Below are 15,419 nucleotides of genomic sequence, written 5' to 3'. Positions count from 1 at the left end.
TTTGATTTTGCTACTCTAACTGGTTTCTCTGAAATTACATGCCTTTTTAAAAAGCAGCATGTGAATCCAGCCACTGCAATAGTGTCACTTGCCCTTTTCAGGAAACTTCTTTCACAGAGACAGTTATTACCAAGCTGTCAAAGAGCCTGCCAGTCAGGTAGGTTATATTTTCATTCCACCCTCAAATTCCCCCCTTTGACCTCTGATATCTCTGCCTCAGTTGAGCTGTGGGTAAGTCTGCTCAGATGTCATAGCACAGGCATAGGCAAACGCGGCCCTCCAGATGTTTTGGGACTACAACTCCCATCATCCCTGACCACTGGTCCTGTTAGCTAGGGATGATGGGAGTTGTAGTCCCAAAACATATGGAGGGCCGAGTTTGCCTATGCCTGTCATAGCAGATAGGTTAGCCACAGTTCTCTAGCCAACTGGATACTAAGGGGAACTTTAACACCAGATGTGAGTTCCAAGGCACAGAAACTGAAGAACTAGTGGTGTTTGCTCTAGCTTACATGGTCACATAGCAGGGAAAAAACCCAAGTTTTCCAAGGACACCTTAAAAACATCTAGCATCCAACAGCCAAGATACAAAGGATGCTCAAGGAAAGCGATTCTATGGCAAAACTAGAAGGCAAGGGTGGTCCTCACAACCTCAGCACTTATCAGCATATAATCTTGCCTCTTGATTGTTCCTTTATTACTCCTGTCTCTTGCTGTCTCTTACAATGAGATGCTTTTTGTTTTTTTTAATATTTTTTATTGCTTTTTTCCAGGGTCAATAACATAGACAGTGTCTCAACAAAAGCGGCTTTACAGAAAGAAAAAAGAAGAAAATAAAAAAGAAGAAATATGTTCATATTTTCCATACATTTTTTCATAATCCACTGGACTTCCCCACATCCTCCACCCCCTGCATTCTTTACAATAAAAATAACAGCAAATTGTTACCTTGTTTCATGCGTTTTTCTTTTTTTTTTCATCTGATTATATTTAAATTTAGAATACTTATTGTTAATTCACTTTTCCCCATCATTGGTCCTAGAATAAAGACATTACTCTAAACTTTGTTTCTTTCATAATTATACCCTAATTTCCACCATTCTCAAATTTAATTACTGAAGCTAATTTCGCCAAAACTTAGCAAATTTTCAACATTCATATAATTTATAATGTTTTTGTAAGTAGTCCTTAAATTTTTTCCAGTCCTCTTCTATTGTTTCTTCTCCCAGATCTCGGATTCTGCCAGTCATTTCAGCTAATTCCATGTAGTCAATCAGTTGCGTATGCCACTCTTCCAGCGTGGGTAGTTCTTGTGTCTTCCAGTGTTTAGCTATAAGGATTCTTGCTGCTGTTGTTGCATATAAAAAGAAGGTTCTATCCTTCTTTGGCACTCTCTGGCCCACAATGCCCAAGAGGAAGGCCTCTGGTTTCTTGTGAAAGGTATACCTAAATACCTTTTTCAACTCATTATATACCAATTCCCAGAAGGCCTTCACCCTCGGGCATGTCCACCAGAGGTGAAAGAACGTTCCTTCAGCCTCTTTACATTTCCAACATTTATTATCAGACAAATGATACATCTTTGCTAACTTGACTGGGGTCATGTACCACCTGTATACCATTTTCATAATGTTTTCTTTCAAGGCATTACATGCCGTGAATTTCATGCCGGTGGTCCATAACCTTTCCCAGTCTTCAAACATAATGTTGTACCCAATGTCTTGTGCCCATTTTATCATGGCTGATTTAACTACCTCGTCTTGTGTATTCCATTTAAGCAGCAAGTTATACATTCTCGAGAGCACTCTCGTCTTTGGTTCAAGTAATTCTGTTTCTAATTTTGATTTTTCCACCTGGAAACCAATTTTTTTATCCTTTTTAAAAACCTCTTGAATTTGGGCATAATGTAACCAATCTCGCACCTTGTTTTTTATTTTTTCTAAACTCAACAATCTCCAGTTGTCTCCGCATTTTTCTATTATCTCGCAGTATTTTGCCCAGCCAGCCTCCATATTCAGTCTTTTTGGGGCCTTTGCCTCCATTGGTGAAAGCCACCTCGGGGTCTTATTTTCAAGTAAGTCTTTATATTTAGTCCAGACAATAAATAAAGCTTTCCTGACAATATGGTTTTTAAACAATTTGTGACTCCTCACCTTGTCGTACCACAAGTATGCATGCCAACCAAAAGCATTATTGAACCCTTCCAGATCTAGGACATCAGTGTTTTCTAGTAAAAACCAGTCTTTCATCCAGCAGAAGGATGCAGCCTCATAGTATAACCTTAAGTCCGGCAGGGCAAAACCCCCTCTTTCTTTTGCATCTGTTAGTATTTTAAATTTTATACGGGGCTTTTTGCCCTGCCAGACAAACTTCGAAATATCCCTCTGCCATTTTCCAAAACATTCCACTCTGTCCACGATCTGTAGGGTTTGAAACAGAAACAGCATCTTTGGCAATACATTCATCTTTACGGCTGATATCCTTCCCAACAAGGAAAGTTTTAGTCTTGACCAAATTTCTAAATCCTTTTTAATTTCTGACCAACATTTTGTATAATTATCCTTAAATAAATCCAGGTTTTTACCAGACAAATTAACCCCTAGGTATTTCACTTTTTTAACCACATTCAACTCAGTCTCCTTCTGAAACCCTTCTATTTCTGAAGGTGTCAAATTTTTTGCCAGATCCTTAGTTTTTTGTTTATTCAACTTAAATCCCGCCACCCGACCAAACTCATGAATTAGTTCTAGAACTCTTTTTGTACTAGACTCTGGCTCCTGTAATGTTAACACTAAATCATCTGCAAAAGCTTTCAGTCTATATTGTTTTTCTCCGACCTGTATTCCTTCTACCTGCTGGTCCTTCCTAACCAAATTCAGCAACACCTCCAGGACAGAAATAAATAACAGAGGTGATAGGGGGCACCCCTGTCGTGTCCCTTTTTCAGTTTTGAACTCTTCTGTCACCACATTGTTCACAATCAGTTTGGCCTTTTGCTCTGAATATATTGCTTCTATACCATTTTGGAACGCCCTTCCCACTCCCATCCCTTCCAAGTTTCTCTTCATAAATTTCCAAGATATATTATCAAAGGCCTTCTCTGCATCTATGAAAATTAGCACTGCTTTCGTATTCATATTTGTCTGCAACAGCTCCAAAACATCAATAATGTTCCTCGTATTATCAGACAAATGTCTACCAGGGAGAAAGCCTGCTTGGTCTTTATGAATAACTTCATTTAATACTTTTTTAAATCTACTTGCCAAAATGTCAGCGAAAATTTTATAATCCACATTCAGGAGTGAGATGGGACGGTAGTTCTTTAGTTGGGTCTTTTCAGATTCTACTTTTGGTATCAAAGTGATGAAAGCTTCTTTCCACGATTCTGGCGCCCCCTTCCCCTCCATAATTTGATTGCACACCTCCAATAGCGGCTGAATCAGATAGTCTTTTAATGTCTTATAGTACTTGGAGGTAAGCCCATCTGGGCCTGGGGACTTGCCTAATTGCATGTTCTGAATGGCACTTTCAATTTCCTGCTGTGTTATTCTGTAATTCAGGGTTGTTTGTTTGTCTTGAGATAATTTTTGCAGTCCATTTCTCTTTATAAATTGATTTATCTCGATCTCTGCCTGGGGCCCTTGGGTAAACAACTTTTTGAAATATCTCTGGAAACACTTTCTAATTTCTTCTGGTTTCTGAATGCATTCTCCTTCAACCTCCAGATTGGTAACAAAGTTCAATTTTTGTCTCTTTTTCAGCTGCCATGCCAGCAGCTTCCCACATTTATTCGCCGATTCAAATGATCTTTGTTTCATTTGTTTAATTTTCCATTCAACTTCTTGGTTTATCAATTTCACATATTGTGCTTGATGGAATTTGATTTCTCTTAAGACTTCTTTTGATTTTGGATTCAGTCTCAGCCTTTTCTCTCCATCTCTTATCTTCTCTAGTATCTTGTCCTTTTTACCATTCCAGAGTTTTTTCTTAATCGTATTCTGTTGTATCAGAAACCCTCTCATAACTGCTTTACTCGCGTCCCAGATTGTTTTCTTTTCCACAGAGGTGTTCAAATTTATTTCAAAATAATCCTTCATCGTTTTTTGGGCCTTCTTCACAATCTCCTGATCTCTAAACAAAGTGTCATTCATTCTCCATCTGAAGGATCCAGCTGGTGTAAGTCTCAAATCCAATTTCAAGGCATTATGGTCGGAGAATGAGATGCTTTTTGAAACGGTATAGATTTTATACAATAGATGTTGTTTTTAACATTACAAGAACACCTTGTGGCAAACCTCAGGCTCATGTACTCCCCGCTCCTTGCAGCTGTGCCATAGGGGCTCTGGAAACTTTCGTTTCTGTTTTAGATTAACCATGGCTTGCTATGTTGTTAAAACCCAGACAAACTATGGTTGATCCTAACAATGGTTAACTGAAATGAGCCAAGTTCTTTTTAAGTAGGTTGGTCTCTATTCATTCTTATTTAAAAATATGTATGGGCTGCTTTTGTATGAGCAGGCTTGTTTCAATAAACCATTTAAGATTAACTACAGTTTGTCCAGTTCAAACAACATACTAAATGGCACTGAAAGACAAAACAGAAAACTTCAATTTTAAATTATGTCCACACCGGGGATGGGGAAAGCACAAGCCCAAGGCTCATAACACTAAACCACATTTTAGGGCTTGTAAAATGTATGCAGCCAATCTCTCTCTCCCCCCCCCCTGTTATTTTCTTTTATGTTGTGGGGAGGAGGGGAGGGAATTTGCACAAACCTGGCCCACCAAACAGGATTGTTAGTCCTATGCAAATTTTAATCAACATACAGAGGAATTGGAATCACTTTGTCCCCATATGGGGTTCACCTGTATGGTTTAAGATTTTCATGGGAGCCCAGCATGGGCTTTTCTCTTTCTCTTAAGCTCTTTTCACTCATGTTCCTATTTTCATCTGTGCTTTCCTTTACTATCTTGTGTGATACATACATACTTCATGAGTTTCACTTTTGAATATGTGTGTGTGTGTTCTTTTTAAAATTATTTTTATTTACTTTTCTGTTTTATCGTATTGTCAACGCATACTGTGTTACAGTCAGACACAGGATAGCAGGAAAAAACAAAAACAAATATACAACATACCGTATTTTTCTCTCTATAACACGCAGATTTTTTCTCCTAAAAAGGAAGGGGAAATGTCTGTGCATGTTATTGAGCGAATGTGTGGTCCCTGGAGCCGACTGGCGTGAGTGGAGGCAAAAATCAGGCAAAAATCAAATCACGGGTCTCGGAGAAGGGAAACCTGAAAAGAGGAAGCAGCTGCTTTCCTGCATTCTGCCTCAGGGTCTTACTGCCCACCCTCCTCTGTTTTGTTGCTGTGTTTGCTCAAACGGAACAAAGAGCAGGGAAAGCCCCTCCCCTCCAGGCAAGAAGAGGGGAAAGCAGAGCGTCCTTCCTTCTAATTCCTCTCCGTGCTCCAGCCAGAAAAGATGCAGGTGGGAGAGAGAGAGAGAGAGCGTGAGCTGGCTGGCTTGGGTGGGTGGGGGAAAACTTTTGCCTTCCTTTCCTCCCTCCCGTTATACCCCTCTCCTGCATTCTTAGCCAGCTGCTTCTCTGCACACCCCTCTCGTGCTCCTTGTCCCTTCTGTTTTTCCTTTCCTCCCCACTTAAAATGTGGTTACAAAGCATGGATCCACATGGATCCTCAGGATCTTTGCATTGGGTCACCCCAAATTCACCATCAGAGCACATAGCATGTCCATGGCTACAGCCTGCCCCCCCAAAATCACGCACCCACTGTTGCCTGGGGCTGCAATGGTGCAAAAACGTGGTTACAAAGCATAGATCCACAGGGATTCTCAGGATCTTTGCATTGGGTCACCCCAAATTCACCATCAGATCACATGTCTGTGGCCACAGCATGAAGCACAAAAATGATACATCCACTGTTTCATTCAGAATGTTTTTTCCCTTGTTTTCCTCCTCTAAAAACGATGTGCGTGTTATGGTCAGGTGCGTGTTATAGAGCGAAAAATACGGTATATATATGTCGTTAAGTGAAACTTCTGAAACCCTCCTCCTGTTAGTCTATGGATGAAATTACTGACTATCACAAGCATTTTGTCTGCACAAGCATATCAGCTTGCTGGTTGGAACAATTCTGGTGTTTTCTCCTGACCCTCCAGAGCCAAAATTGGGGGCATGTGGGTGCACAGGGGAATAATAGGGGGTAAATCTCCTGTTTTATGTATGTAAATATAATAAATATTCTTTTGCTGGATATGCTGTTATTTCGTTATTTTATCACTTAAGAAATGCAAGCAGAGAGAGGAAGCAACACGGCAGAGTGGAAGAATGCAGAGAGGACAGACAAACAACTGAACGTGCACATTTCAGTTCACCGAGTGCAAATAGGAAGTAATGCCTACAGAAAATAAAAAGATGCATTCCCACTAAAATACACTGGATCCAGACCTGCTGCCTCAAGAACATTGATTCCCATTACAATAATCTCCTCCTCCAACACAATTAGGATCATCGTTAGACTGAAGATAGCAAACACTGAATGGGTCATTTAAGAGGAAGTTATTTTAGTTTCATTTAAACTGAAGCAGGTCATATTAATGGAAAGAAATTGAAATAGGAACAGGCTTGAGGCCTTAGCCAGTTGATGAATATAACATCCTAAATAAGATCTGCTTATCTTCTGACTTCTATTTGGTCCTAGACAGTAAAGGTCTGCTAGATTTTTCAGACCTGTACTTGAGCAGAAGTAATATTTTCACCAGAGTCATCATCTACAGAAGAACTCACTGCAAGAATAAAAAGCTCAAAAGAAATGGGTTAGAAGCCCAATCCGCTGGGTAACAGAACTATAGGCATTGACTTGGTAAAAACGGGAGCTGAGAATAGCAAGGCATGAAGTGCTTCAGTATTTTACTGCTATTCCATGGCTTAAGAGCCTGATTTTGAAGGCAGTAAATCAAATAAGAAAGAATTTACACAGGGAAATAGAGAAGTAAAATACTTCAGGAATTGTTTCTGCAAAGATATCGATCAGCAGTACGCAAGAGAATATTTTACCAAGGTCTCAAAGAAAAAGAAAAGAGGGTGCTTATAGACAGCTATAATACCATTAACAGCACTGTGGCTAAGATGGGATGGGATTATCCTGTATCTGATGCCAAGAGTCTTGAGTCCATAAAGCAATCAAATTTAGAAGACACTGGCTTCAACATTTTCAGACCACTTGAATATTGCAGTTAAGGGAACTAAAGCTAAGGCAAACACACTGCCATGTCTCAGAGCAAAATTTCATTTCAAAGGGGCAAAAAGGGGTGGGATAACAAAGAAGAATTTCAACTTACATTTAATAGGAAAATAAACATACATTGAAAGCCAAATAATGTTCCTCCACACCCCTAGCTTTAGCAGATATTCTGAGGGCTTGATTCAGACTTAGACTGAAAACCTACACTTACTGGCAGTATGCTCCACTGAATATTGTGGGATTTACTCTATGTAAATATAGGACAGTACTGTTATTTATGAAGAACTCAATAGTCACGTGTTTTAATATAATATTAAAACGTGTCACAAATATATGGGCATGTTAGAATTAGGATAGAAAAACCATTTATGGATTCAGTTCTTCTTTTTCACTTATGTTTAATAAGAGAAGTATGCTCAAGAGTGTGTAAAATAGAGGAATTATGTGGTCCCAAACAAAGTTTAGTGAAACTGATATGCATCTCTGGAAGAAGTCAATAACATTGTTTTCATGCTAGAGACAGCTGCCACCAACCCCTCTTATTTCTTAACAATCCCTCTTATCAGAGCCTGCATCAGCACCTCAAGCAGCTGCCATAACTCCAATGTCTTGGTAGGGCCCATTGCAGATGCCTTCCCTAGCACCACCTCCTTAATTCCCACCCCCTGGTCTAGCATTAGAGTAGCTCCATGTGGTTGGTTCTAAGCCAGCCTTTGAGTTTCCCACAATGCTCTTGGCCAAGCCTTCCTCTGGACATATTGGGAAACAAAGAACAATAGCAAAAGCACAGTTCGGCCCTGCTGCTCAATGGTGCCTCAAACACTTCCACAGCCAGGAAAGTCCACAGAGCCCGCAGAAAGAAGCATGGGCCCATCAGAGGGTTACCTCAAACCTGGAGCCAGTTCCGCCTCCTCCCATAATCCTATTCACACTATTCTTCTGCCTTTCTTCAAGAGCACCCACAACTCTATCTGACATTTCTTTTCTGCATCACCTTCCCTTCCTTTAAGATTTTCAACTTTTCCAGTCAAATTACTGCTTGCTTTATCTTCCCCCACACATGCTGACACAACGGCAAATATCAATGATACATAAGAACAGGGGTCAAAAACCTAAGGCCCATGGGTCAAGCGGCCCATGAGGGTCATTTAACCAGCCCATGGACCCCCCACGGCCCACTCAGTTGGCTCCCATGCGCCGTGCTAAACTGGTGCGGAGCAGAGCAGAGACTGCCTTCCGTGATGCTGGCCGGCTTCCCATTGGCTGCAGGAAGCCAATGGGAAGCTGTGCACACCTCCTTCGCACCAGAAATAGCGTCTGTACATGTGTACGCACGCACTCTGGCCCACCGCAGCGTCTGCAAGACTGTGAACCGGCCCAAGCCACAAAACCTTTGCTGACCCCTGCATAAGAACATAAAAAGAGCCTGCTGGATCAGGGCAACGACAAATCTAGTTCAGCATCCTGTTTGCAAAGCAGATGTCTGTGAGAAAGCAGAATGCCTGCACTTACGCCGTCTTTACAATTAGTTCCAATGTCTTTACAATTACAGTTACTTAGGAGCACAGTCCACTGAACCAATAGATGTTACTTCCAAGTAAGCAGGTGCACAACTGGGCTGCAACTTTTTAAGCTACCCTCGGAGGATCTGCTGCATTAGCCTCACAGGCTGAATCTTTTCATAGAGTCCCTTCCCACCGAGAGGGGCAACCCCCCCACACATTGTTTTGATTAACTTAAAATGAATAAGCCAGCAAAGTATGTGGGATAGATGCCCATGTAACTAGTAAGACTTAAATGCACCACACTGAAATTGGATTATTATAAATTTCTACCTGAATTATTAATTCACAGAGTTTGGCCACAGAATCTCGGCTCCTCTCATCCTCATCTAGAAGGAAAACCACTGTTGGGTGGTAGCAAGCATTCTCTTTACTGTTGTGCTCTCTTTTCCCCTCTTCAGAAAACAGGACAGCAAGGAACTGCAAGCAGGCCACACACAACTCAGGGTGTCTGACAGAGAATTGCATACATTCACATATTGTTTCTAAAATACAAAAAAAAAGATAATGCGTTTAATGTTGCAGTATTTACAGAAATAAATATATTTAACTACATATTACGGCACTGGGTTCAAAAAAGCATATGCATGGCAATGGGTAAGAAAATGGCTTATGTTGGTTGTACATAAAAATATCTGGAGGGCTACTCCTGTTCAACTTACACCTGTCAGTAGTCCTTCCTCTACACAATTATTAAAATATACAGAAGTGCTACCCTCCTTTTTCATTTGGTCCTCATGCCACTTTGGGAGAGGGAGGAGAAATGGCACTGGGCCAGTTCATCCCATTATCACCAAGGACTAGAATCACTATAGAAGCACACAAATACCGTATTTTTCGCCCTATAGGACGCACTTTTTCCCCTCCAAAAATGAAGGGAAAATGTGTGTGCGTCCTATGGGGCGAATGCAGGCTTTCGCTGAAGCCTGGAGAGCGAGAGGGGTCAGTGCGCACCGACCCCTCTCGCTCTCCAGGCTTCAGGAAGCTATCCGCAAGCCGTGGGAGAGCTGCGCGAATCCACACAGCTCTCTCACGGCTAGCGGAGAGCTTGCCTGCACCCAGAAGCTTGGGGCGCGCTGAGCTCAGCACGCCTCAGGCTTCTGGCATCGCGCAGCTCTCCCACTGCCTGCGGATAGCAGCCCCGCACCTGGGGGGGGGAAAATAATTTTCCCCCTTTATTTCCCCCCCAAAAAACTAGGTGCGTCCTATGGGCCGGTGCGTCCTATGGGGCGAAAAATACGGTACCTAGGTTCATCTCTTTATGAGCTGAACGTGGTAAACAAAAGCAAATAAAGAAACTTACAAGCATGCAATCAAATACCAGCAAAAGTGGTTCCAACAAACACGTTCCTTTGAAAATTTCACATTCTGGTCTTAAGTTATCATTATCTGTGCAGATATCAAGGCACCTGAAAAATAGGTCTTACCGATTACTGGAATCCAATGCTTTGCAAGAGCTGCAGTCACAAATGGCAGAGAGGCATGGCCACATTTTCTTAACAGAGTAGTGAGAAGGCTGAATGAGTCTTCCCAAGTTTGATGAACTGCAGCAGTTATCTCTGGCCCTGCCAATTAAACATACAAATAAAAAACCACATAGTTCTGATCAGTAAGTATTAATATACAGTGCCCATATAGAAAGTGAGAAGGGATTACTACTTTTGGATGTTGGCTTAGTTCACATGCAAAGCTAAACCAAAATATGGTTTAGCACGAATGAGCAAGAGTGCCGTTGTAGTGAGAAAGTATCAGTTGCTTCACTCCTGCTGTGTTACCTGAAGCTAAGCCATGATCTGTCTTAGCTTTATGTTTGAACCCAGTCTCATGATCTGTCTCACTCCAATATGTGTAGAATATAGCACTTAATTCAAGATTGGAGGGCGATAAGAGGAATAATAGAGAAAGATGCGTATGACTCCATATGGTCTCAATTTATATCATTTATTTACAATAGTGCAGTAATCTCCTTACCGCCTCAGTCACAGCAGCCACTATGGAGAAATGATCTTAATGCTCTAGACTGAAATATACCCTGTGGATGTGAGTTTAATCTGTAATGTAAAAGATTTCCCATGTCTATTTTGATGCCATTTGGATGACTGCATACAATACTTAGCATCTGTATTTCCCCTGGAAGACAACACTTTATGCTTGGTCATTGTTTTTTTTAAAAAAAGAATCAATAAAATTTGTAATAAAACAAACAAACAATGAGTGGTAAACCAAGAACAAACCAAGCTTGTGGTTTGTTTGAAGCAATAACATGAACTTGCCAGGTTGGGAAGTACAGTGGTGCCCCGCAAGACGAATGCCTCGCAAGACGGAAAACTCGCTAGACGAAAGAGTTTTCCGTTTTGGAGGTGCTTCGCAAAACAAATTTCCTATGGGCTTGCTTCGCAAGACGAAAATATCTTGCGAGTTCCTGCGGTTTCCCCCCCCTTCCCCCCTTTTTCTAAGCCGCTAAGCCGCTTATCAGCTGATCCGATAAGCCGATAAGCCGCTAAAAGCCGCTAAAAGCCACTAATCCATCAATGGGCTTGCTTCGCAAGACGAAAAAAACGCTAGACAAAGAGAATCACAGAACGGATTCTTTTCGTCTTGCGAGGCACCACTGTATAACTAAGCCAGACCACGGCTTGGTTCCCTGTAGCAGGGAAGCAGCCAAGCAGCCATATATACAAGCACACTAAGCTGGAAGGAAATCTGGCCTGGGGCAGCCCTTTTTTGCTGTATGACAGTCATGTAAAATCTTTGTTTCCAGGCAATAGGACACAGAGATATTGCCGCTGCTAGGGCCCATCAGCAAAATATAGAAACAAGATTTCAGGGATCTAAACATCAAAAATAACTCAACTTTAGGTAAAGATAAAGGTACCCCTGCCCGTACGGGCCAGTCGTGACCGACTCTGGGGTTGCGCGCTCATCTCGCTTAAGAGGCCGGGGGCCAGCACTGTCCGAAGACACTTCCGGGTCACGTGGCCAGCGTGACGAAGCTGCTCTGGCGAGCCAGCACCAGCGCAGCACATGGAAACGCCGTTACCTTCCCGCTATAAAGCGGTACCTATTTATCTACTTGCACTTAAGGGTGCTTTCGAACTGCTAGGTGGGCAGGAGCTGGGACCAAAAGACGGGAGCTCACCCCGCCGCGGGGATTCGAACCGTCGACCATATGATTGGCAAGTCCTAGGCGCTGAGGTTTTACCCACAGCGCCACCCGCGTCCCCCTAACTCAACTTTGAGATCTACCAAATGACAGATCTCATGTTCAAAGCATTTCAGTAACATACTCCTTATCACACAATTACCTAAGCCATCCTTGCAGCCAATGGAAAGAACCACAAAGGTATGAGCCAAGAGAGGTGTCAATAATGCATCTTGCATCACCAGGCGAGTGTCTACTAGCAAGCAAGACTGTAGCAGTTGGGACAAAGATGAAACAAACTGCAGTAGAAACAAAACCTGTTTGAACAACAACAAAAAGATTTGGCTCAGATACTTGTAGTACGTTTCTGCAGCAATTATTTTTGACAATGAGAAGTTTTTTAAAATATATATATATTAAATCAATATAAGAGATAAGAAAGTTATAAACCGCCTGTGAAATATATGCAAATATTTCAACAGTAAAAATGTGATATTCTTAGAATGCAGTCCCATAACACTCACCTGGATATAAAAACCATTGCATACAGAACAACTTGCTTCCAAATAAAAATGCAAAGGATTACACTGTTAATATCCAACTGAAGACTGTAACCTGCCAAGTATCTGAAATTAAGTTCTACTGGATTTTGTAAACAGCCATGGGGTTGGGTTATTACGACATTTGGCAGAAGGTTGTGTGGTATTTTGGGTCTCTTGTACAGAAAGCATAACCAGAACCACATATTACCACCAAATTTCTATTTCACAGAAAGCATGATGAGAACCAGATATTACTACCTCCTTAGTGACTTTGCAAGTTTACAAGGAAAGGTAGAAACTGAAGGCGTTAATAGGAGTAAAATCCAAATAACTGTCATTAGTCACTAAGAACAAGAATGGTATTTTAAAGCCAAGGTCCATTCCACATGAGAAGCAACAGTGCCTCTTTAATAATACTGGTACTATTACACACTTGTAATAGTAATTGTCTTCTTGCTTTGGTGATTGATGTGCAGCATAAGGTGTCAAGAATCTGATGGCTTACTTCCTGTGGTTTTAGTAAGTGCTGTGCTGAAACCAAAATGTTTCTTCTCCTGTTGAATGAAGTTTTCAGTTTTCTGCCTCTTTCTCTTTTGAATTTCCTTACAACTTTGGTGGGTGGGTGGTTGAGCTTACTTTATTTCTGCAGGTGAGACTTTACTTCTTCCTGTTAAACATCTCTCCAGCCCTCGGCAACCTCAGGTCTGCCCACGCTTCCTGGTTTGAAAAAGCCTCATGGGAGATGTTACCCCATGATGGTTTTACTCTAACCTTTAACTGAAACAAGGGGAGCCAGGAAGGTTGGCTACTGAATGCCTGCGATTAGTACACTGATTCCTTGAAAAAGAAAAATACTGTGCTTAAAAAATAAAAATAAACAGCTGTTAGGCACATAGTAGGCACCTTCCTCACCTTCCCATGCTTATAGGAAAGCCTAGCTGAGCATATAATGAGATTTTCAAGAAATCTGGGTACCTAGGAAGGCTGCAAAAGGCAATCCACCAAAGAGATGGCAATTTTCATTGAGACTACAATATGCAAGGATGGGAGGTTTGACTCTTCGCTTCTCAGCTCTGATTCCAATGGACAACCAGTCATCCTTCAGCTCATAAGCAAGTGTACGGAGCCTCAAGAACATCTTATAGGGCTTTTATGAAAACCTACGAGATGGCGGTGAAGGCTGCTAAGAAGTCTTACTTCTCGGCCTCCATTGCATCCGCTAGCTCTCACCCGGCGCAATTATTTAGTATAATTAGGTCTTAACGTCCCTTGAGGGATAGCCAAATTTAAATAACAATTTGACACACAGCTGTGAGGCATTTGCGAGCTTTTTTGCGGAGAAGGTCTTGTTGCTCCGCCATGACCTCCCTGCCAATTTGGATACAATAAAGGAACTGGAGGACAATTGACTGTCCTCGGGTCCAGTATTGGACCACTTCGACCAGATATCCCCAGCCGATGTGGACAGACTCCTCCGAGCTGGAAAGTCCACCACCTGTCCTCTCGACCCGTGCCCGTCTTGGCTGATTAGAGTGTGTCCAGACAAGGTGCAGGCCCTCCTGGGGGATATCATCAATTTGTCCCTTGGCACGGGTACATTCCCAGGGGAACTGAAGGAGGCAGTGGTGTGCCCGCTCTTAAAGAAAAGATCATTAGATCCTTTAGATCTATCCAATTACTGCCCGGTTTCGAATCTTCCGTTCCTGGGTAAGGTGATTGAGAGCGGTTGCTGAACAGCTTGGCGGGTTTCTGGATGAAACATCGGCTCTGGATCCATTCCAGTCCGGCTTCCGCACTGGTCATGGGACCGAGACGGCTCTGGTTGCCCTAACAGATGATCTTCGTAGACAGCTGGATCGAGGCGGGTCGGGGCTGCTGATTCTTCTAGATCTGTCAGCAGCTTTCGACATTGTCGATCACGAACTCCTGGACCACAGCCTTGCCGACGTGGGGATCCATGGCACAGTCCTTCAATGGCTACGCTTGTTTCTCTCTGGTCGGGGACAGAGGGTGGCGCTTGGGGGGGAATTGTCATCGCGCCACTCCTTGGTGTGTGGAGTACCTCAGGGTGCGATACTCTCCCCGATGCTTTTCAACTTCTTTATGCGCCCCCTCGCCCAGCTTGTCCAGAGTTTTGGGCTGGGTTGCCATCAGTATGCTGATGACACCCAACTCTATCTGTTGATGGATGGCCATTCTGACTCGGCCCCAGACACACTGACCACATGTTTGGAAGCTGTGGCTGGATGGTTACATGGGAGCCAGTTGAAGCTAAATCCTTTGAAGACAGAGGTCCTATGGCTGGGACGGGACGATATGGGACTGGGGGGGGCAACTCCCATCTCTTGCGGGGGCGCAATTAGTGCCAGCACCGTTCGTTAAGAGTTTGGGTGTAATCTTCGACACCTCCCTTTCCATGGAGGCGCAGATTGCAGCTATAACAAAGGCGGCATTTTTCCATCTCTGCCAAGCAAAGCAGTTGGCTCCTTACCTCTCTCGCCCTGAGCTAGCCACTGTGATCCACGTGACGGTCACCTCCAGACTAGATTATTGTAACTCGCTCTACGTGGGGCTACCCTTGAGACTGACCCAGAAACTCCAGCGGGTGCAGAATGCTGCAGCGAGACTCCTTACGGGGTCCTCGCTGCGAGATCACATTCACCCGGTGCTATACCAGCTGCACTGGCTCCCGGTGGAGTACAGGATCAGGTTTAAGGTGCTGGTTTTAACCTTTAAAGCCCTATACGGCCTAGGACCCTCGTACCTATGGGACCGCCTCTCCTGGCATGTCCCACAGAGAAACTTCAAATAAAAACATCTTGAAGGTCCCAGGCCACAGAGAGGTTAGGCTGGCCTCAACTAGAGCCAGGGCTTTTTCGGCTGTGGCTCCGATCTGGTGGAACACT

General features: G+C 42.9%; 1 protein-coding gene across 3 annotated transcripts in view; it reads right to left on the bottom strand.

Annotated features, from left to right (window-relative positions):
* Positions 1 to 15,419, bottom strand: part of RTTN (rotatin) — a 107,789-nt gene that overhangs the window by 23,791 nt on the left and 68,579 nt on the right. For 2 of the 3 annotated variants that reach the window (XM_081205517.1, XM_081205515.1), the window contains exons 38-40: positions 12,135 to 12,288; positions 10,257 to 10,394; positions 9,103 to 9,314 (exon numbers count right to left, since the gene is read on the bottom strand). In XM_081205517.1, the coding sequence (XP_081061643.1) occupies positions 9,103 to 9,314; positions 10,257 to 10,394; positions 12,135 to 12,288 (504 nt within the window). The remainder of the gene's footprint in view (positions 1 to 9,102; positions 9,315 to 10,256; positions 10,395 to 12,134; positions 12,289 to 15,419) is intronic. The other variant, XM_081205516.1, reaches the window with a different exon arrangement.

Source organism: Podarcis bocagei, assembly GCF_964188305.1.
Source record: "Podarcis bocagei genome assembly, chromosome: 8".
In the NCBI taxonomy this organism is placed as follows: domain Eukaryota; kingdom Metazoa; phylum Chordata; class Lepidosauria; order Squamata; family Lacertidae; genus Podarcis; species Podarcis bocagei.
This window is presented reverse-complemented; position numbering and strand designations above follow the sequence as displayed.